Below are 22,169 nucleotides of genomic sequence, written 5' to 3' on the forward strand. Positions count from 1 at the left end.
GAAACCAGGAGTGAACCATTGCCTACCCTTTACCCTCCAGAGGCACCCACCTCATAATTAACCCAGACATAGATTAAGGTAACCCTCAAGCATTGCCTTGGCCTTGAAATCCATGCATGAATCAGCAATTATTCTAGAGACCAGAAAAGTAATCCAAGCACCTTAGCATTTGATCTTATAAAGTGGATTTTACTTGAGGAATAACATCAAGGAGTCATGGAGCTGGGTCTCCTCTTCTCAACCACCATTACCCTCAGACAGGAGCCCATGCGGGCTTCTGAGTGCCTGGTGTGCCTAAGACCAACAGGTAGCTAAATGATAATGCTAGCATTGAGCCAGTGGCTTCCTGAGGCCCTCCATATCATTTTTCAGATTTTTCCTATCGATAGTATATACATCTGTTCCTTTTTCTCCACATCCTTGTTGGAATTTGTTATATCTGGGAATAGCCATTCTACCTGGGGTGAGATGAAATCGCATTATAGTTTTGGCTTGACTTTCCCTAATGGCTAATGATATGAAATATATTTCACATGTTTATAGACCTTTTGCATTTTTTCTTTTGAAAATTATCTGTTCGGATTCTTTGCCTCTTTTTTCTTGGATTAATAGTTGTTTATTGTATTTTGAGGACTGTGTGAACTGGTTATTAATACCTTGTTGAAAGCTCAGCATTTCTCCCAGTTCTGTAAGTTTTCTTTTCAGTATTGTTCCTTCTGTTGTGCAGCTTTTTAATTTGATGTAATTTCATTTGCCAATTTTTGCTTTTGTGGCCTATGTTTCTAGGGTTCTATTCAGAAAATCCTTGCCTGTACCATTATCTTGAGTTATTTCTCCTAAGTTTTTATCTAGTAATTTTAGAGTTTCAGGTTTTATGTTAACATCTTTGATCTATTTTGAGTTGATTTTTAAAAATTTAAGCATTTAAAAATTTTTATTAGTACATGTTTATAACACATGATGTTTATATTCCTCATGACATTTGCTACATGTACATAACACATCTTAATTCTTTTTGCATTCCTTTCCCCTCTCCTCCTTCATTTCTGTTTTTTTTTTTTTTTAAATTTTAGTTTACTAGAGTGTCAAGTAAGAGGTAGGGATCAAATTTTAACCTTCTACCTGTGGATACCTAGTTTCCCTAGCACTGTGTACGCCACCCCTCTCCGGGTATATATCCAAAGGAGATGAAGTCCGGGATATTTATCCAAAAGAGATACCTCATGCCTATGTGTCTCACAGTACTATTCATAATTGCAAAGACACAGAATCAGCCTCGGTGCACATCAATAGATGACTAGATATGTAAACCTGGTATATATATATGTGTGTGTGTGTAACCAAGTACTGTTAAATCATAAAGGAGAATGAAGTCCTCCTGTCATCTACAACAAAATGGATGGAATTAGAGGACATCATGTTAAGTGAAATAAGCCAGACACAGAAAAACAAGTGACAAGTATAACACGTTCAAACATTGTGTGGTGGCTCATAGCTGTAATCCCAGCACTTGGGAAGCTGAGGCAGGAGAATTGTTGAGAGTTCGAGACAGTTTGGGCTACAAAGTGAGCTCAAGGCCAGCCTGAACTGCATAGTGAAACCCTGTCTCAAAAAGACAAAGTAATAATAAAGTAGAACAGTGATTACCAGAGAGAGACTGGGCAGGGGGAGGTGTGGGAGTGCAAGATGAGTGGCTGGATATGACCACTGGATAGTGTAGGTAGGTGTGAAAATATGCTGAATCTCATTAATATTATGTACAATTAACGTGTTAGTAAACGGGTAGAAGAAAACAAAGATTAGATAGTGGACTGTGAGCACATACACATTGAAGATTCACTTAAAGGGACTCATCCATCCTAGTGGTCCTGACTCCGCAGGATCTCAGAATACTTAAAAGTACTGGGGACAGGCAGCTGAGTAAGTAGCAAGTGGAGTCCAAAGCTAAGATCTCAGCCCTTCAGTCTTGAATATCCAGTTGTACTTCACATTGTTAGGGTGGAATGAAGTCCCTTCAGTCTGCTTAGCTGCTTCTCCCAGAGGTGGTGTAGTAGGTGAGACTGAGAGGGTGTGAGAATGGCGCTCCTCTATCTGGGAAAGATTAAGCGTAGCAAAATTGACCGCAGCGATTAAATCACATGCAGTATGTTTCCTGTCCAGCAGGACAGATAACTAACAGCTAAGATTTAAAGGATAGCATTCTCAAGATATCTTTTTGTAAGTTTAGATATTTGTGAGCAGTTTCTGTGAGTGACGGAATTGTCTTCTTAAGACTTGGCTATGAATTATTTTGTTGTAACTGTTATTTTGTGTTTGCAGTGTTGAGGATGGAACCTAGAGCTTTGCCCGTGCTGGACAGACACAGGGCACGGTCCCACTGAGTTTACTCCCAGCCATGCCATTTATTATATTTTAAAGGGACAGTGCCTGCCTAAGTAAGTAGCTGAGTGACTTGAGAAGTCAGGTGAGATTCAGTGCAACAGGACACCTGGGACACAAGCTCCACAAAGAAAATGATCAGAATAATTTGAAGCCAAGAATTGCAAGGATGGATGGAATTAGAGGAAGCCACCCCTCTAGATCTGCGAAAGCTGTGAAAGAAGGAGATTTTAGTTACAAGCAGAAAAGTACACCCCTTGTATGCAATGAAGTTGAAGCTTTTTTCCTGCTGAGAAAGAGGGAGAGAAAGAGAAAGAAAGAAAGGGCGGAAGAGGCCAATATCTAATGCAAATGCTTCTTAAAATTCTTACCTAATTAAAAGTCTCCTCCAGGCTCCACTGATTTTATCAGAATAAATGCATATTTAGATTTCTTGTCTTGCAAGGTCCAAGTAGATAACAAGAAGAGAGATTTGGACTCCAGTTCCCTCTCTGCTTTTGTACCTTTCATTAAGGTGCTCACTCAGACTGTCATATCTTGTTTTCCTAACCAAACAGGAGCTCGGAGTCACCACATCTGGTATTAATTGTGCATGCCAAAGCCCTGTGTTAGTAGGTATCTGTGGTTGCTGTACTGTGAGGAGAAAATTTAAATGTGCCCCTCCAAAGTTCGTTTGTTGGAAGTTAATTCTTCAAGTGGTGGTGTTGAGAGACTCTGTCATAGGGAAACGAAATTCATGACCTACCATATATCCGGTACGAGTTCATCTTCTCTAAGATTAAAGAATGAATTTTGGGAACAATAGAGGTTAAGAGAAGAAATATTTCTTGAGAGAAAGAAAGCTTCTGTCTGAGAGAGAGACAGAGAGGTCCTAAGTGGGTTGCCAGAGATTCTGTATTTCCCAAGGATTTTTATAGAGTAAAATCATGAGATGGGGCAGGTCTAAAGTAGAGAAAACTGGGAACTCGCAAGGCAGACAGGCATGAGGTGGGCCAGAGCTATTGGTCAGCCAATAAGTTTAATTTTTCAGGTAAAATTAACCAAATCAGGGGCAAATAGGGAAGTGAGTCACACAGCAAGGGTGCATTCTTTATGGATCAGTGTCTCTTCCTATCGGGGGCTGGGATGGTGACTCCTGGCTTCTCTAGGTGATCCACACCTAATCCCTGAAGTTTACACTTAAGGGTGTGGCTGCACTTGTTTTGTCTTGTTTTGAGATCTGGCCCACAGCAAGAGGTGTGTGTCTCCTCCAAGGTCACACGACATCTGGTCCTCTGTTCTGGTTTCCTCGAGGGCCTAACACTGCCTCGTTATCTATAATATTTCTAACTAGCTCAGGTGCCTGTAACACTTTTGTAGTACTGGGCTGGATCCCTCATAAATTAATGCCTTTCTTGCAGGAATGGGTTAACTATTGTGGGGGTGTTGTTTTTCCTTTCTTTCTTTTCTCTCCCATGGGGACCCACTTGTCCTTCTGCTCTCTGTCAACAATTGAAACAGCAGGAACTTCTTACTCAAAAAGCAAGCAGATGTTGTACTATGCTCTTGGACTTTCCAGCCTTCAGAACTATATGGCAAAATAAAAGTACTCATTCCCAGGCATTCTGTTATAGCAACTGAAAACAGACTAAGCCACTTCTTCCCATCAGGGAAGAGTTTATTTTATTCAGTCAACTCAGACCAGGGATCATCCTATTTACCCCTGTTTTCCTGAGCCCAGAAGTGGAGCTTTGATTGCAGGAAATAACATGCTTTTTGTCATCCTCTACCTGCAGAGGGAAGTGTCATTGTCAAACAGATTGTCAGGGCTCTGGTTCTCTGCATTTCTGGAGCTCTGAAATCACGCCAGGGACTGTGTTAAGTGTTAGAGACAGCAAGGAGTAAGGTAATATTTGCCTTTACAGAGATTATAGTTTAGTAGCAGGCCACACCAGAGCCAAAACAAATCAAAACAAAACAAAGCAAAAGGCAGACCTAGACAATTACAAAATAAGGGGGTGCAACCGAGGCACACTGGGAGGCTCTTTAGAGGGACTTTTCTGTGAAGGATTACTTTCTACTACCTAGGCAGGATTTAAAATTTTCCACTCACCTCTTGCACAGAAACATTTGGACACGCTAGCCAAAAGGGCTCCCTGGTTCACCAGAGGGTGCTGTGGCATTGCTGGGTGGCACCCAACTCTCTGACAAGGACAGGGAGTAACAGCTGAGTACTCAGAAGAGCTCCCAAAGTCCCCATCACCCAGGACAGAATGGGATTTCTCCTAATCCACTTTTGCTTGTTTGTAAGCCTCCCAAGACTTCACATTTGGAAAACAAGTGTGGTTAAAATGCATTGATTAAGAAAACCTAATTTTCAAATTTTTATTTTTAAAGTTTACCAAAGCCACATGTGATTACAGCTTCTGATTGTCCTGAGAAGATCAATGACGCGAAACTGGGAGGAATACCACTTCTTATCACATCAACAACACCACGTTTCTGTTAATTTAGATAGCCTTATTGTGTTAGGATATGACTTCTTGTGGCCCTTACTTGGTCCTATTTTTGAGTTAGCAAGTACAAAAGTAAGCAAGCAGTTCTCTGCCCTGGAGAGCACTCACTTAGTGAGTTAACTCTGCATCTGATTGGGTAAAATAGCTTAGGACAATTTCTGATGTTTTCATTGGTGTGCAAATTTATTCCGCGTAATTGTTTGCTACTGACTCCAGCCATTCTGGATGCTATGCTCCTTCTTCATGATTCCTTCAGGACTTCATGGGAGAAATTCACAAATGAAATTCATTGTCTCCAACGAGCTAAGAGATTTGGAAACCTAAACCATCAAGTTAAACAGGAGTGCAAGCATTATCACCAATCTCTCAGTCCCAGAGACTGTTATCAAGTGCCATTGATACCACTTCTAGTTATCTTTTTTCCTAAAGCCCTTTCTCTCTATCTCTAGGGCAATCTCCTGGCTCAGGCACTCACGATCTTTTGTAGGCAAGCGACTGCACATGTTCTCCAGGCCTCAATCCCATCTGTTGATCTCAGCCTCCGCGACACTTGCAGGCTTTTCTCTTAAAAATCAGATCAATTTTATTGTTCCTCTTTGTCAAGGCTTTCCACGCTTCCCATTGTCTTTGGGTGCCGTTCAGATTCTTTACAACCTGCCCTGCTGTGGCACCTTCTACATATGTCGCCTCCAGCCACAGTGAGACTCCTGTTCTCTCGCCCCATAGGAGACTCCTCCAAGATGCCTGTGTCTCCCAGCCTGCCCGTCCCTGGAATGCCCGTCCCTTGTCCCCTCCCTTATCCCTTCATCATCCGTCAGTTTTCAGCTGTATCTCTTTCTTTGGGGCTCTGAGTGGAGGGACAATTTAGGACAACACTTACTGTCAAAATGGTTTTTCTGACTTGGAAAGACTACAAGGTCCTCTAAGTCAAGAAGGGAAGTATGCTTTTGTGGTTTTCCTCTGTTGGAGGGTAGCAGGTACTAAACAATACGTGTTGAATGATTAGCTAAGTAAAACCTGGAGTCAACACTGCTAAAGTCCAAGGAAAATTATCTGCCAGACCTTGACTACTTGCTCACAGAGTCTGGCTACCCATGCTTGTATGATGTTACTTTAATTAACCTTTATCTTATATATGCATGTAGTTTATTCTAGGTAAGTGTTTAGGAAAAAATAAAGAACACTCAGACATAATAATACTTACATAGTCTGTTTCTGCTGTATTCTGATTTCTTTGCTATTATTTTCTGTTTTACAGATACAGATAAGAACTGAGCTTGAGTAATGATTTCCCTAAGACCACACAGCTGACATGAATGGTGGTTTGATCCTAGAGACGCTGGTTCCAAAGTCTGTGTCACCACCTGCTACAAGATATGGTCTGTAGTAGAATAAAAACATAAACAAAAGCAGCTGAAAGACATCATGTGTTTACCATGTGTCAGGTTGTATTCCTACAGCTTCCTTTGTAAGGAAAACCAAGGAATTTAACTGAGAAGTACCTGTCTTCCTCATCTGTGAAATGGAATAACAATGCCATCAATCTTATGGCAACTTATATAGATTCTCTCTTGATTTTTTTCTTTTCCAAAATTTTCTTCATTCAGATAAATAAAATTTATTTGTATTAGTACATGCAGTGCATAATAGTACTTTTATGGGTTTGATGCATGTAAATAACACATTTTAATGCCTTTTTTCATCCCCTTTCCCTCCCCTCCCTGCCCCTCTCCTCACTCTCTCCTTTTCCCTTCCCTTAATTTTTGATCCACTTTCTATTTGAGAAAGATCTCCCTACCTCCTAGTATCTATCCTTTATTTTGTTGTTTATTTATTTTGAGTTTCTCATATAAGAGAAATCATGCAATATTTTAGCTTGTGTGTCTGATTTATTTCACTTAATATTGTGATAATGTAATGTAAGTACTATCTTCCAGTCCATCTTCCAGGGCCCAAAGTAGAACAAAAGGAAGGGGGGAAGGATGTGACTACTACCGGTCAATTGTATTGCTTAAGAAATGATGCTAGGAAAATGTCTGTATAGATACTACGTAAAAAATATCTGCAACCCATGTTTGGTTGCATTGACAGATGTGTCACTCACCAGTATGTGGGTTTACTGTGTCACCAAGCAATTGAGGGTTCTTTTGTTTGATTCAATATAAATTAATAATGGGTAAACTGCACCTCTGCTACTGACCCTGATACTACTAGTTGACCCCTGTGAATGCCAACTGCTATCACTAGACTACTCCAGTTTGTGATTTTTTTTTTTAATCATTCATCTTTATTGACTGCTGGTTTCTGGAACTCTTTGGGGCTAAGAGCTTCAAGTGTTTATAACTCATTCTTTTGAAGGATCTTTCTGTCCACACTCAGGATAAAAACCCTCACTAGATTTACAGGGCTTCCAAGCACACAGTCCTCCAGCAGATTTACAGGAGCAATGGAATGAGACTGCAGCACATGGTGTCAGTGCATAAGAGTTGTCCCCCCCAACCAACCCTCAAAATATAAGGGAAAGGCTGCTTATTTAGCTCCTGCAGGTCTATGATTGACTGACCCATATTTAAGTATGCTGGTTGGTCCCAATTTGAGCCTGACTGCCCCAAATTTCTCTTAGTTTCCGTACCCTTTCTCTAAAGAGATGGCAAGGCTGGAGGTGCGGGAATGGGGAGCGGCACCGAGGCTGATAGCTGAGTTACACCCCCTGTTGAAAGAGCCTAGAAAGTAGGCACAAGGCAACTCTAGGGGTGGCGGGAGGACACTGGGGCAAGTTGCTCCAGTCCATCCTCCAGGGCCCAAAGTAGAACAAAAGGAAGGGGGGAAGGATGTGACTACTACCGGTCAAACCTCCTGCCATCAGAGGATAAAAAGAGTCCATCACTTCAACTGTATGTGGAAAAATTAAAATCCTGTAATGTACCTGTTTCGATGAATTCAGAGGACATGCATATCTTTAGGTGAGTATAGCTGTTGAAAGCAGAAATGATAGCCCTGGCTGGTAGGAAACGGGGCCGTGGCAGGGTGAGAGGTTTCAATGAAAGTCTTCTACTCTTTTATTGGGAAAAGCCCTCAAGTCCTGGTGACTACCAAATCTGTCTTATACTCCAGGGCTAGATATTAAGGCAATATTGCTGTTGTCTAAAATGACAGCGTTCCCACCAGGAACTGGTGGCCTCAGGCCTGCTTCTACTTGTAGAAAATGAGACGCTTGAATTAGGTTATTTTATTTTATTTTTTAATACCAAGAATAAAACTCAGGAGCTTCACCTTGTCAGGTAGGTGCTGTGCTGCTAAACTATCCCCAGTTCAATACTTTCTAACTCTGTGATCCCCACATCTCATGCACCAAGAGGCTTCTTTAGCCTGTCTTTCTTGACCATCCCAAAGGAAAGCATGACCTCTGATTTAGATCTCTAGGGATCTCTCCCACCCTGCATCTGCTATTTCCTACTTCACTAGGAAATTTGCTTTGTCTTTCAACTTATGTGGTCCTCTAAACCTAAACTAGGAAAAGTTCCCCTTATCTATCCGTGTCTAACTACCACCGATGGCTGTTTTCTTTCTCTGTCTCACTTATTAGGTGACCCATTAGCTCTTCACCCACCATCTCACCAGTCTGTAACACTTTTTGGTAGCTTTCCGTCACAGAAGAGGCACAAGATGAAGAATTCCTCAGCCTGCCTAGCGTAAATGGGCTGAATAGTTTAAAACTAGGAAAAACACAAAGTGAGTATTTTACTTTGCAAATCAAGGAAAGCCTCGCAAACTATTTTAAGCATGTTTTGTTTTTATGGTGCTTCGTTTGTTTTTGAAAGGGGTGCAGGATGGACAGGGAACGCCTAGAGAGATGTGTGAGAAGAAAGAGAGGAGGAAAAGAGTAGAAAGAGACAAGGGCCACAGGGAACGGGCCACCTGGGAGGCTGAGGTAGGACCTTGGAGTAAGAAAGTTGGTTTAAAAAATCCAGAAAGAAAGTCACAAGAGACAAATGAGGTGTTTGTATGAAGAAAGAGGGTCCAGGGTGGTAAGAGCCCAAATATCTAGAAATTGGGAAAAGAATACTAAGACGTTAGTATGAGCACTGAAATAAGAAATCGTATTCCACAGGGCAACCTAAAACAGGGAGTTTAGGTCCAAACACAGAGGTGTGACCGGCCCTGTAGCACGTTTTTGTGAGTGTGTTTTGGTAATTGGAAACTCTGCACCAGGCCTTCTTTTGTTTGTTTCCCACCTATACAGCTCTTTTCTTCTTTTGTTGCTTAAATAAGGGTTTTGTTTTATTTGGAGGCACCATTCCTTGTGTTTCCTGATTTTATCTCCATTTGTACTTCTCTCAGGATGAACTGGGTTTAGGATCAGAGAAAGCCAGGAAGTGGATGAAAGCAAATAAATAGAGCTATCAGTCTTGGAAGCCACAGTTCTTACTCTGTTAGGTTTGCTACAGTGTGAAAAGCCACGTTCAACAGTCACCAAAAAGTGTGATACTGAAGTTTAAACGGCCATTGGTTCTGTAAAAGGCGGCTGGATCTCGCACTGAGATACACACTGCAGTCATTTGTACAAAATGAGAAATTATGAAATAGGACTGGTGGACTCCAGGGGTGTAAGTCCACCTGAAAGTTCATGTGGTACCATCACGGCAGAGACTCGTCAGATCAGAGAGTGTTTGTGGCATTAAATAGTTCAACACAAAACAAATCATCAAGAGAAAAAAAGAAAGAAACTCTAAAGCAACCCCAAATCACTATCTGCATCCTGCCTACTAGCCAGGTTGTTTTTCCTCAGGAAATCTAGCACCTTCCTTCCTTTCCCTAAGATACATTCGAGCATTTTGGGGTGTTGGGATGAAATAGTCTCTGTTGAGATGGTTCAAGATTTCCCATAATTGCAGGGAGTCCCACTTTTTTCTCATGTTAGTAAGCCTTACAGACTGTGAACTTTGAATTTCCTGCTTCCTTGGAATGTTATTAGCAATCTATTCATGTTTACATTTTGGAACTATGCAACAGAAAAGAGCTCAGCTATCTTTGTTATTGGAAGACAATTTACTCTGTTAGCCCTGGAAGTAAGAGAAGCTTGTTTTTCTGGAACAAATGTTAAACTTTATTTCCTTAGCTATTTATCTCTGTACCAAGTGCTGGGGAGGACAGAGACCTCAGTGAGCTATAGACCTTGGGTTACTTTCAACTTTTATAAAAAATTTTAAATTTTATTTTAAAGAGGATAAAATCAAAGAAAATAAAAGCAATTGAAAGAAACCAGTATCAGTGATAAGGACTTTAAAACCTTACAAAATCAACAATAGTTACCATAATGCCTTTCGTTGTCTTCAAAATAGCTGCAGATACCTTTGGACACAGTAAGAACCGAACAGAACAAAATAGAATAGAAACAATTAAAAAAACCAATGACTGCAATAAAGTACTTCAAAACAAGCCAATAGTAAATCCAAAATGGCTACGATATTGTCTTGCTGTCATGTAAATAGCATCAGATTTAACATAATCAAACAAAACAAAAGAGAATAAAATCCAACCCAACGAAACAATGAAAATGATACGGTTTCTAGGTGGGGACCAACTCTTGAGGCCTTGTTCTCTCCCTCAGTAGTCCACAAATGGCACTGACTCATGGAGAGAGGCTTGGGTCTGGCTGCCCCCACTCTGGCAGCAGCCTGCCCATGGTATGGATTTCCTGGCAGAGATCACTTCCTTGTGAGGCATGGTTATCTCCCCCTGCCTGCAGTCGGTAAATGGCCACTTTCAACTTTAAAATTCTTAGAAAATTATTTTTCAGTGAGAGTTCTCAGATTATATGTCAGTGAAAGTTATTTACATTCCTTTCTAAGAAGTTTCCAGCTTGGATTAGCAGTGATAAATAATATGTATAAGTACTGCAAATAAGAGCATGAATACATTACTTCCTGGTAAGTTAGTAGTATTGTCTATTGTTAATCTTTGAAAAATTTGGAAAAGAGTGGTACATGTTAAGAAATATAATGAAGAATGCTTTGGAGGGAAAAAGCTAAGACCTAGATAGGCTGTGGAAGATGTGTCTCTGTTTTAGCCTTGTCACCGCCGGGTTTGGGTGCAAACATCTTGTTACTAAACCTGGTTTGTTTCTGTAGCAAAGTGTCTGAGCTAATCAGTGTCTAAAGAAGGAAGGTTTATTGTGGTTCATAGTTTTGGAGATTTCAGTTCAAGACAGGTTAACCCTTTTGCTCTGGACCTACGGCAGCACATCGTGGGAATGTCGGGGGAGAAATTTGCTCATCTCATTGCTGTGGTGCAAGAGGAAGAGAAAGGAGATGGGACCCACGATCACCTTTAACGGCAGCTCCCAGCTCTCACTAGGACCCACCTTTTAAAAGTCTCTACTACCAGTGACAACATCCTGGAGAGCAAGCAATTAACATATGAGTCTTTGCAGTACATTTAAGAGTCAAAGAACGCATTGTAATCCAAACACTCTGAGATGCTGAGGCAGGAAAATCTCAAATTTGAGTCCAACCCGAACAACTTAACAAATTAGTCAGATCTTGTCTCAGAATAAAAACTCCAACAACAACAAAAAAGCTAGGGTTATAGCTCATAGCAAAAGCCATGTCCAATGTCCAGTATTCCCCTCCTCAGAATACCTAAACCATAAAACCAGGACCCCAAATTGACTTCACTGAAGAAGCCTATCAGCCTTGACACCTGCTGCTGAATGGCCAGCCTCATCAACATGACACCAGAGACCAGAGCATGAAGCTACTAGCATAGTTGAGGGGACAACTGGGAGACCCTGGAACAGCCATGTTGTGAAAGTCCCTTTGCTTCCAGCAAGCCAAGGAAAATGTTCTGAATGACTAGGCATTCTTTCAGGTCCACAGTATCATTATCTCCAGTTTGGAGTTGTACACATCCTCTGGCAACAAACAAAGAGGTCATTGTCATCCAACTCCAGCTTGCGAGACCCAGAAGGTGGATATGGAGTGGACGAGGTGCAATGTTCATAGACTTGGCAGCTGGTGAAATGTTGAGTGAGTATATTTGAACTGAAAGGTAGCAAGTCATATCCTTACTAACACTTACCATATTTAAAAATGTCTTTTTAGAAGATAATTATAAGCATAAAGAGAAGATAAGGATTAGATTGTTTGGAAATACTCTTAGATCTTTCTATTGACCTCTGTAGTATCCAATACAATTGCCTCTAACCATATGCATCTATTGTACCCATAGTACAATATTGTTCAGTGCAGCTCCAGAATTTCTTCAGTATTTTGAAAGTATTACATAGTTATTTTACTTCTGAAAGCCTTCCTCTCTTGTTAGGACTTTTTCACCTATGAAGTTGAAGGAGTAGGCTCTCATTCAAAGGATTGCTGAGATTTAAATGAACTATTAGCTGTCTTAAAGCAGTCATCCCACTACCTGGCTTGTATGTTACAGACTTGATGTACACATGTGCTTTTACTGCAGCTGTCAAGCAGTTTATTCATTCTCTGACAAAAAGCATTTGTATTTTAAAAGCACCTAGAACCAGGGATAGGGATAGCTGAGTGGTAGAATAGTTCCGTAGCTAGTTCAATCCGCACCACTGAAAACTAAAAGGACAATAACAAAAACCCATCGGTAACCTACAAAGCTTTTGGAAACAATTGGAATCAGACTATTTTTATGGGAGTTAAATTGCTCATCACGGGGGCTGGGGATTTAGCTCAGCAGCATAAGCGCCTGCCTTGCAAGTGTGTGGTCATGAGTTTGATCCTTGGTACCAATAAAAAAAAATTGCTCATCATGGTTGATGAAAGATTTTCTCAGAACCTGGCCAGGATCATACTTTCCAGGCCAGCCTGAGTTACACAGCAAGTTTAAGGCCAGTGTGAAATATATACACAGCAAGCCTCATCAGTATTATAAAGAGTCTTTTTCTTTCTAAACTTTTTTGTATCTTAGTAGAAAAGAAAAAAGGAAATGAGAATCTCTCATGAGTAGTACAAGTTCTATCCCTGACATGCCCCTTCCCATTTTAAAACTCCTATGAGATTAAGAAATTATATAAAGAGATGTTACACTGTAGGTGTCAGCACAGCCTTGAGTCCAGACAGGCAAACTGGTTGCTCCTGTGGGAACTGTGTATACACATTACAGGTCAGTACTTTGAGTTACCCTGCTAACATGATTTTGCAAATTCCCTGCCTGCGAAAGACTTTCATCCCCCTTCAAGAATGGGCCTGAACGTACTGCAACTGGGCACCTTGCAGACCTACCTGAGCTTCTGCTGCCACAGGTTCTTGAGGTCTCTCATAATTTGCATTCCTTAGGCAAATGGAATAAACGGAATTTAAATTTGTTAGGCAACTTTCATCCTGATAGAACACCAAGGTGACACACACACCATGATCTCACTGTTTAGGATTTCTGCTTTCAAATCATTGATGTATGCTTCCACAGGCAGGTGAGGTAGGCAGCTGGGCTCCGTCCAGCTTAGGTTCACCAATGATTCTTCCTATTTGCACAGTCTTTGTGTTTTGCACCACCATCCTGTATCTCAGCAGGACTTGATAATACTCTGGTGTGGTCAGAAGATACTGAGGTCTTGCAGTCAGAAGACCAGAACTCTGGGGCTGTGCTACAAGATAAGAAGCCTGTAAGTAGATGTTCCCTTGAACCCACAAAGAAATGTGAGATCAAAGGGTTACAGTCAGACATGTTAATTGGTTTGTGCTTGCCAATGGGGAGGCTGATGATCCCCTTCTAGGTTGCACAGAGATACAGAATCTTTGTATAGTTGAAATAAATGGCTAATGACTAAATGACTCTTTTGCCTCCCGTCTTATTTAATTTCTCCTTTATTATCTCTCTCAGTAATGAGATGACAGAATAACTTAAGTTTCCTTGGGCCGCTAATATGGCTGTTTTGATCTCTTGTACTACCTATAGACCTTCATTTTCCTAGTTCTTCTGATACAGAAAACAAAGTGCATCCACCCTGAGAAACTTGCCTGCCTTTGAGGGAAAGATTAGTAAAGGCCTGGTGGCCTGGTGGCCGACTTAAGCTGGAATCACAGTTCCACTTTGTCCAGATCTGAGGACTTTGTCACTAATCCTGTAGACCACATTCCTGACATAGAGCGGTAAAAAGAACTCTGCTGCAGCCTTAAATAAGTGTCAAAAAGTTAACAAAGGTTGTATACATATCGCTGTGAAACCCCACACTTGCTCCCATGAGCCCCTTTGCTTTGCACATGTCTATCCAACATGGCAGGAAAGCACCAATTTTGGATCATTCGCTTCCTCAGATTTTCTTTGCATTTTTCTTTTCAAAAATTTCACTTGTCTCCACAGCCCTGAAAAAAACCCAAATTTTTACCTACCAAAGAACCATCTGATGTTTGATGTTACCAATTTTTTCATTTACATATTGCAGGTAGCATGCCTTGTGTGACAAGTGCCTTGAGCTTTGCTTAGGAACTCCTTATCTGTCTGTCCTGAGGGCCTAAGGACCTGCCCTTGCTCACTATGTGACATGCACCATCATTTGTATTTTAGTATCCATGAGGGCAGACTTCAGTACAGAATAACTCGCTAAATGAATTGTGTCCAAAGCAATCTAAAGCCACAGTGGGTGCCTATCCGAGACTCTACTCCATAGTGAGAGTGACCTGTGTACAACCTGTTAGTAATTTTAGGCTTTCAGAGTTCTCTGGGTAAGTAAAGGATGGGTTATTTTGCCCTAAGACATTTTGGTATTTATTTTATACAGTTCTGAAGAAACCAGGCCTAGAGGCAGAGCCTAAATAAATCAATGCCTTTGGCACATATATGTCTTTAAAAATTATGAGGTTGAACTGTTCCCAACTTTCTACTCCAAAAATAAGAATTGTAGAAATAGAACCTCTTCCAAGGTGGGTACCACAGTGCTCGTGAGAAATAATATTGGTTAAAATTCCATTACAAAATGGCTATAGGTATAGTTCAGTGCTTGCCAAGCCTATACTACCTGGGTTTGATCGCCAACACAACATTGAAAAAAAAGCCACCACAACGAACTCTTTTAATTTAGAATTAGTACACATGGTATCTGGTATTGCTACCCTTCTTTACAGTTTTGACTGCAAGAATTCAAAAGTTTAACAACTTCCAACCCATGTGATCTCCAGTAGGACAGCGATGAGCCAACGTGAGCATTGAGGTACAAAGCAACCGACACTCTCTTCCCTTTGAAATAATGCCATCATTTCACTTCAGCAAGTAATAAATTTATTAGGTGCCTACAAGTACAAACCACTGACAGTTGCCACAGAGGATTATAAAGGTGTGGAGGAGATGCGCCGCCTGCCCTCAAAGAGCTTACAATCTAGGCAGTTAGTCACATGGGTAAGTTGTGATGATACAGCACAGAAGGTGACATAAACTGAGTTCTTGCAAATGTTCACATCCATCAAATTCTTCTCCTGTCAAAGATGTAAGGCGTTCTTACAACTGGGAAGCTAAGCAGTGGGAAAAAGACCTTTTGTGCAATGAATTAGACACCTTGGCTTTGCTTAGGAGGGTCTCTGCTTTGCCCTGGCTAATTCTCACAACTTTCTCAGCATGATTCCCTAGTGGGACCTTTGCTTGGACAGCGTCTCTGCTATCTGAACCTTAGCCAGGATTTCCTGTTTTGAGGAGTGGCTCAGTTGCAGTTTGGCTATGGAATGCTTCATGATCCAAATTTTTCTTCAGCACACCTTTTGATTTTAGTTGATGCTTATGTTCCTACATTCTGCAATCTGTGCTTTTAAGAAATGGAAGTAAGATGTAATACAAAGGAAAGAAGGCCAGACTCTTTTCCCTTATGTTAAACATTTAATAGTGCACTTACTGGTTATACTCTGTACAGATATAGAGCAAATTATAAACTTCCTTTTATTTATTTTTTTCACTTAGACTATATTCACGTAAAGTGTATTTACAATAAAGGGGGGAAAAGCCTTGAGGTACAAAACCCAAAAGAATATCTGAGGTATAAATACAAATATATTTTAAATAATAATTTTTATCATGCTTTATCTATGTCTGGAAGCAGAGTGGACAGACATGTGTACATGTTTCTTAATAGAATGGTATATACAACATACAATCTTACAAATCTGGAAGCCATCAAAATTGAATATATAAGTATATCTTTACAAGGAACACTGATATCCAAAATACTCAAATTTTAAAACTCTAATCTGACCCCCAAAATTCTTCAAAGAACCTCTGAAATAACACTGACAATGGTAACTAAAATACATTATAACAAAATAAAAATCCTTCTTACAACTCTCATTCATACATTATTCACTTTTGATCCATATAAAATAAATTTACTAATACTGTCTCAAGTCAACCTTGACCATTCCAGTAAAACCTGTGTAGAGACCACCCTTCCCAAACATTGAGCCGTTTTCTTTTCACTATGATCACTACTTCCCATTATTACTAACATATATTTCAAGGGTATTATAAAGGAAAATAAAAATGTGGAGAAAGCAAACTAAAAAGTTTAGAAAGCTGTTTGCTGAAAAGGACAGACCCCAATTAATAAATATGTGCAGTTTTCAAGAATGCTGTTAACAGTTACAAAAAAAAATTAAAGAACAGAGGCCAGGATTAAATAGTGAAATTTACAGGCATTTCCTTGGCAGACGGTTTCCTATGGTCCTCTGCACAGTGTGCACAGTGTCTTAAAGAATTTAATGCTATAAACATGAAAATATAAAGAATTTCAACAGATAAACAGTTTTGATATTTAATTCAGGAACAAATTTTTGAGTGTTTAGTTGTTACGTCCCTTTTAAAAACCAAAAACAAAACCTATACTTTGGAGCCAGTAAGAACAGAGAGGACAGTCCTCTCCGCCTAATCCTTACTGGCTAACACGGCATCTCGATTATTGCAATCAAGTCCAGAAACAAACTGTATTTGAAATGATTATCCAAATAATCTACGATTACTTTTAAGGTAGAGAAGAGGTTGATGGAGAAAGAATATGCTTAACAACCTGGAAAAAAAAAAAATAAACAGACAGGGATGTCGGGTTGTTTCTGAAGGAATCCATGGGTAGTCAGATAATCCAGGTTAAACTGAGCCTGGGGTATCAACACGCTTCCCAGAGGCATCTCAGTGTGCCAGCCACTGCATTCCAACTTACACATCCATGCCATTCAACCCGCGACAAACACACATTCACACTCCTCTGTGCAAACCTTCTTTGCTCATCTCAGTGAGAAAACATGTCAGAGTACCAACTATTCCAGTGGATACACCAGTCCCGCAACACACTGCAAATACATGACATAGGTACACATACACCGGTATCACAACAAAATGAAGTATCTTCATTATCTTCCATAATGTATTTAGAATTTTGCTTCTCAGAAGCAATTTGAATAAGAATACAAGTACATTTTTCTTTTGCACAGTCTTATATATTCCAGTCAAGGTCTAGAACATAGACCTAAAACAAACAGGAAGCAGCTTTAAAAATGTATCAAATGGCTAAAGTTAATCCCTACGCTCCAACTTGTATTTGTTTCAGGATCAGCCGCAGACCAACTCTTCCAAGGACTGGCAAGGTTCTAGGATGTCACCCAGGTGGACACAGACGCTTCGCCTCAGGAATCACCTAGATTTGCTGTCCTTGGTTTCACTGCTCTGGTTACTGAAGGAGTCTCGGATCTTTACCACTTCAGCTGCACACAAATGTCCAAAAGATTTGGTGTACCACTCCGGCATGTGGCCCCTATTGCAGAAAAGAAAAGCAGTGCATTTATTTAAGCTAGAAAGCTCTGAAGTATAAAGGTGAAAGCAGTCCTGAATACATCCCTTTTCTCGCCCTCTCCCTCTCTGGCGCTGGGGATCGGGCTCAGTGCCTTGTGCATGCTATGACAGTGCTGTACCACAGAGCTACACCCCAGGTTCCCTTCCATTTTTTTTTCTTTTCAAAATTTTTTTTTTTTGGGTGTCAGGGATGGAGCTCCCCTAGTGCTTGCCAGACAGGCATTCAATGCCACTGAGCTCGGTGCCCAGCCCCTTCCCTTTTATTTTTTGACAGAGGAAATGTGTAAGGAAAGGTTATTTGTTTATCTTCAAGTGTTCTCCTGGCATGTCCATTACACTTGGAATTAGAAATTTCCAAGGAACAACATATTGGTCATAGACATTAGATGAAACTGTTCCCTAAACCCTTTGGCGTAGCCAAAGAAATAGATCACATGGATTCCTGAAGAACTAATGAGACAGAGAAGATTTCAAAGGAAAATTTATTTAAGGTAGGAGACAGTTTCTAGAGTTTTCAAAAGTTCAATGTTTTTGGCCTGTAACTGCTACATTCCACTCATTTTTTGATATGAATGTATGTTCATCCAGAGCATGGGGCACAGGCCTAATAATCAATTATTAAATGTGCACTCCACACTACTGAAACACTTTTGAATAGAAAATGAGAAACATCTGCTTGCTAGTTCAAATGCAGAAAATATATCGTTTCCCGTGCCATTTAAATTCGGGTAGAGCCACCAAAGCTGCATTGGCTTAGTACCACTCTTTCTAAGGAATCCAGACAGGCAGTGGTGGTACACAAAGACTAGCATACACGGACTTGCTTTACAAGGACCACCCTAGGTGAAGTCAACAAGATACAGTGATACATTTGTGTAAGTCATTCTTCACATCACACAGAAAGTCAGAATCAGAACATACCTTAAATCAGCTCTGCACATGTAGGTGAGTTTGGATTTTCCTGACCCGCAGGGTTCAATCAAATACCTAGACAGGAGCACATTAACCCTCACACCCACCACAGGTGCCCGGTCGTGATCTACGGAGGTGAGCAAAAGGGCACATGCTCCCTTGGGTAGATTAGTCCTCCAGGTTCTGTGGAGACAAAACAGAGGCAGAAGGTGAGTTTCCTTGAAAGCTAAATTGAAAATGATGCCTTATTCAGAAGAAACATTTCAGAGCCAGACTCAGTGGCATGCCTGACACATACTGGGTAAAAGGCATCCTCTGGACCACCACATATAGATTTCAGGATAGTCACTCCACACAGAGTCTCTGCTCCTGAGGGCATACGTGCTCAGTCAGTCATTTCTTGGAAGAGAGAAATGTTATGATTTGGATTTCAACTATCAAGCAAAGGCTCATGTGTTCAAAGGTTGGGCTTTTGGAAGGTGATTGACTCATGAAGGGTCTAACATCATGGGTGGATTAATTCATTGATGGGTTCATCATTTGGTGGCATTATTAAGATGTGAGGTATGATACAAACAGGAGGTAAGGCCAAGCTGAAGGGCATAGAGATATGTCTTTGGGGCTATAAGTGATCTATTTCTCTCGCTCTGTTTCCTGATTGACATGAAATGAGCAGTCTCCTCTTTCCACATGATCTGGCTGTTATCATGTTCTACTTTACCTAAGGCTCAAAGTAATGGGGCCAATAGGCAATAGCCTAAAACCTCTGAAATCGTGAACCAAAATAAATCATTCTTTCTTAAGTTGTTTCATCAAGTATTTTAGCACAGTGACAGCAAGCTGGCAAACACAAGAACCAATCTAAAGTGTTGCTAAAAAACCATTGCTACATTTCATGAATGCCTTAGAACATGGACATCTAAACAAACACTGCTCTGTTTGAAATATTCTGGATAAATGATATGACATTTCCTCAAATATTTATGGAATTCCTCTTTCAATAATGTCTCCAGAGATTTTATGAATCCCAAATAAATCAGCATTAACCACATCTTGCTTGAGACCCAAATGTTATTTCCTGGTTTATTCATTCTCTAGCTATTTCTAACCAGAAAAATCTATCCTAAAAGGGACGAAAATCTGCTACCAAAGAGAATACTAATTTCAATATGTCATTTCTTTCTGAGCTCAGTTCCAAAAGAGTTCCAAGCATTTTCAGTGAGGAATGTCCTGTTGGAATACATGTAGATCCATTTTCTGTATCTGGAAGGGTTCACCACGTTTCTAGAGATCTATGTTTCATTTTAAGTAACCATCTTAAAAGAGTCAGTGATATACGGGTTTAGTTCGGATATTTAGCCATTCGCGCACAATAATCAATTTGGAAAAGCTCACCTCAATACCACGTAGTCCCGAGCAGGGTGGGGTGCCATACTGTTCTGGACATATTGATAGATTTCAGTCTGGCTGTCCAGGGTTTCAATCACTTTCGCATCCAATAGGTCTACGTCCCATAGATGCTGCTCTTTAAGTAGGCGCTTTAAGATTTCCTCAGGCACAGCAGGGACTTCAATAGTGGATCTCCAGAGCCTTAGGGGGGGTCCTTCACTCACCTTAGAGACAATGCATTTCTCAGTGTTCAGACAAGACGCACACAACTTGACTTAGGAAGACGAATTATGAGTGGGGTCACAGTTCTATTTTCAGAAGCTAATCCATTTACAAAGGTGCTAAGCTTCCTTAAGTATATTCAGAAACAGGCCAGGAAGCAACAAAATAGCTGCGCCCACTCTGGTGAAAATCATGACATTATTCTCGGGGATCCACGGTGGACGAGTACGACAGAGTATGATCATTCATGTTTTCACCCCAGTGGCCATGAAGCCGTACAGCACATTCTACTTATTTTCAAGGCGGTAAAGAAATAGTTTCAAACCTCTACAGACTCATCATCTGGAGCCTTACAAGTTGACCAAAACAGAGTATCTAAGAAAAAGATGGCCATGTAAAATGACTCTCACCAAATTTTAGAAAAATTTAAGCATGTCTTGAAATGCCTCTTAAGAAACTTTAGTAAAACTTCCCAAGAAATGCTGATTTGATGCTGTAGAAACAAAGGACTTCATTAGAAGTAAACTGAGCTCTTCTCAAGTGTTAATGAGTATTTGTCCTCTGATGACCGGTTTCCACTGTTACCTGGAAACCTGAATCACATGCCTGCCCAGCTCTCTAAGGCTGGGTCTGACCTACAGATTTCCAAGGAATCTTATCTCTGCTAACCCCAAGTCCTGAGTACAAGCATGCAGATGTGGTTAGCAGTGAGACACTCACCTTCTTATAGGACAGCTCCGCCTGCTCAGAAGTGGAGTAGTTGACCCAGCCTTTGAACTTCTCTTTGACCTCCTTGAACAGGCTGTCCACACAATCCTGCAGGAAGTGTTTGTAGTCAGCGGACTGGTTGTTGCTCAGGTGTCCCAACGCCTCCAGTGTGAGGGGCTTCAGCTCTTGTTCTGTGTATGAATTGCGACACCGGCTCATTTCCTCAGGCACCTGGGAGGAGACACAGAGGTGGTGGGTGAATCTACCCTTGTCCATTCTCAGTGTCCATCAGTGGGCAGAAGCGATGGCTGGATCCTCCAAGTGGTACAGGCAGATCAACCTCTGATGGTGGTGGGAGGACAGTCCTCGCTGACTTCACAGGGTTCATGAAGATGCGACAGAGTAGCTTCACAAACATGCCTAAAACTCCTGTTCTTACGTAAGGCCTTTTTCTTTGCAAAGTTAGAATAGAGAGAAAGTAACTAAAACAGGGGTCACATGGATCAAAGCATGTTTCTAAGATAACAGAATTTTAGTGCCAGATAATCTGTTACCTTTCCCTGTTTAATGTAAAGCAGTATGGACTAGACAATGTCACTGCACCTTACTGACTTTAATGACAGGATACATTAATATGTATAAGTAAGACCGTTTCAGGCATGTATGTATTCTCCAGCCATAGAAAAGACTTTTTGCTAAGACACAGCAAGTATGAAGCCTATAATTTTGTCCCATTCGTGGTACCCTGCACACAGGAGCCAACCCTCCCACCTCCTTACCTGGAAAAGCTTCTTGCACTCTGCAATCATATGGGCCAGCCCTTGAGTGGCAGCTAGGTTTTCATTCAGGTCTTTCTGATCTGGCTTGCCCAAACTCTGTTTCCTTTGCATAACCCTACATAGAAGAAGCAAAAGAAGAAATGAGTCAAATATGGATGTATAGTTCATCAGTATGTAATTCATGGAAACTGTAAGGAAGGGGAAAAAACCCATTTTTCTGGGGCCTATTTGTTGTTAAGTGGTTTAAGAGACCTTTGTTTGTTTGTTCGTTAGAGATCTTTTATTTTGTTGGCCAGAATTTCTCAGTTTTGCCAACTCTCTCACATACAAACATATCACTAAAGAGATGTGTTTGTAATGAAATACAGGCTAATTAAAGCCATTTGATTAAACAGGTTCCTGTCACACAGCCGGAAGGTCTGTGACTGTAGAGAAACAAGAACTTCTGAAGGGATGCGGGGTGGGGATGCTGGGTGTCAGCCAG

The 22,169-nt window shown here is 40.8% G+C and overlaps 1 protein-coding gene across 8 annotated transcripts in view; it reads right to left on the minus strand.

The window, feature by feature from the left end:
• Positions 1-15,105: 15,105 nt before the first annotated feature.
• Dlc1 (DLC1 Rho GTPase activating protein) overlaps positions 15,106-22,169 on the minus strand; it is a 397,132-nt gene continuing 390,068 nt past the window's right edge. For all 8 annotated transcript variants that reach the window (XM_063234578.1, XM_063234579.1, XM_063234581.1 and 5 more), the window contains 5 exons: positions 21,686-21,800; positions 20,919-21,137; positions 19,983-20,200; positions 18,597-18,770; positions 15,106-17,637 (listed from right to left, as the gene is read on the minus strand). In XM_063234578.1, coding sequence (XP_063090648.1) covers positions 17,517-17,637; positions 18,597-18,770; positions 19,983-20,200; positions 20,919-21,137; positions 21,686-21,800 — 847 coding nt within the window. In that variant the 3' untranslated portion in view covers positions 15,106-17,516. The remainder of the gene's footprint in view (positions 17,638-18,596; positions 18,771-19,982; positions 20,201-20,918; positions 21,138-21,685; positions 21,801-22,169) is intronic.

Source organism: Cavia porcellus, unplaced genomic scaffold (genome assembly GCF_034190915.1).
Source record: "Cavia porcellus strain 051 isolate PalLab524CR breed Dunkin Hartley unplaced genomic scaffold, mCavPor4.1 scaffold_24, whole genome shotgun sequence".
Taxonomy (NCBI): Eukaryota; Metazoa; Chordata; class Mammalia; order Rodentia; family Caviidae; genus Cavia; species Cavia porcellus.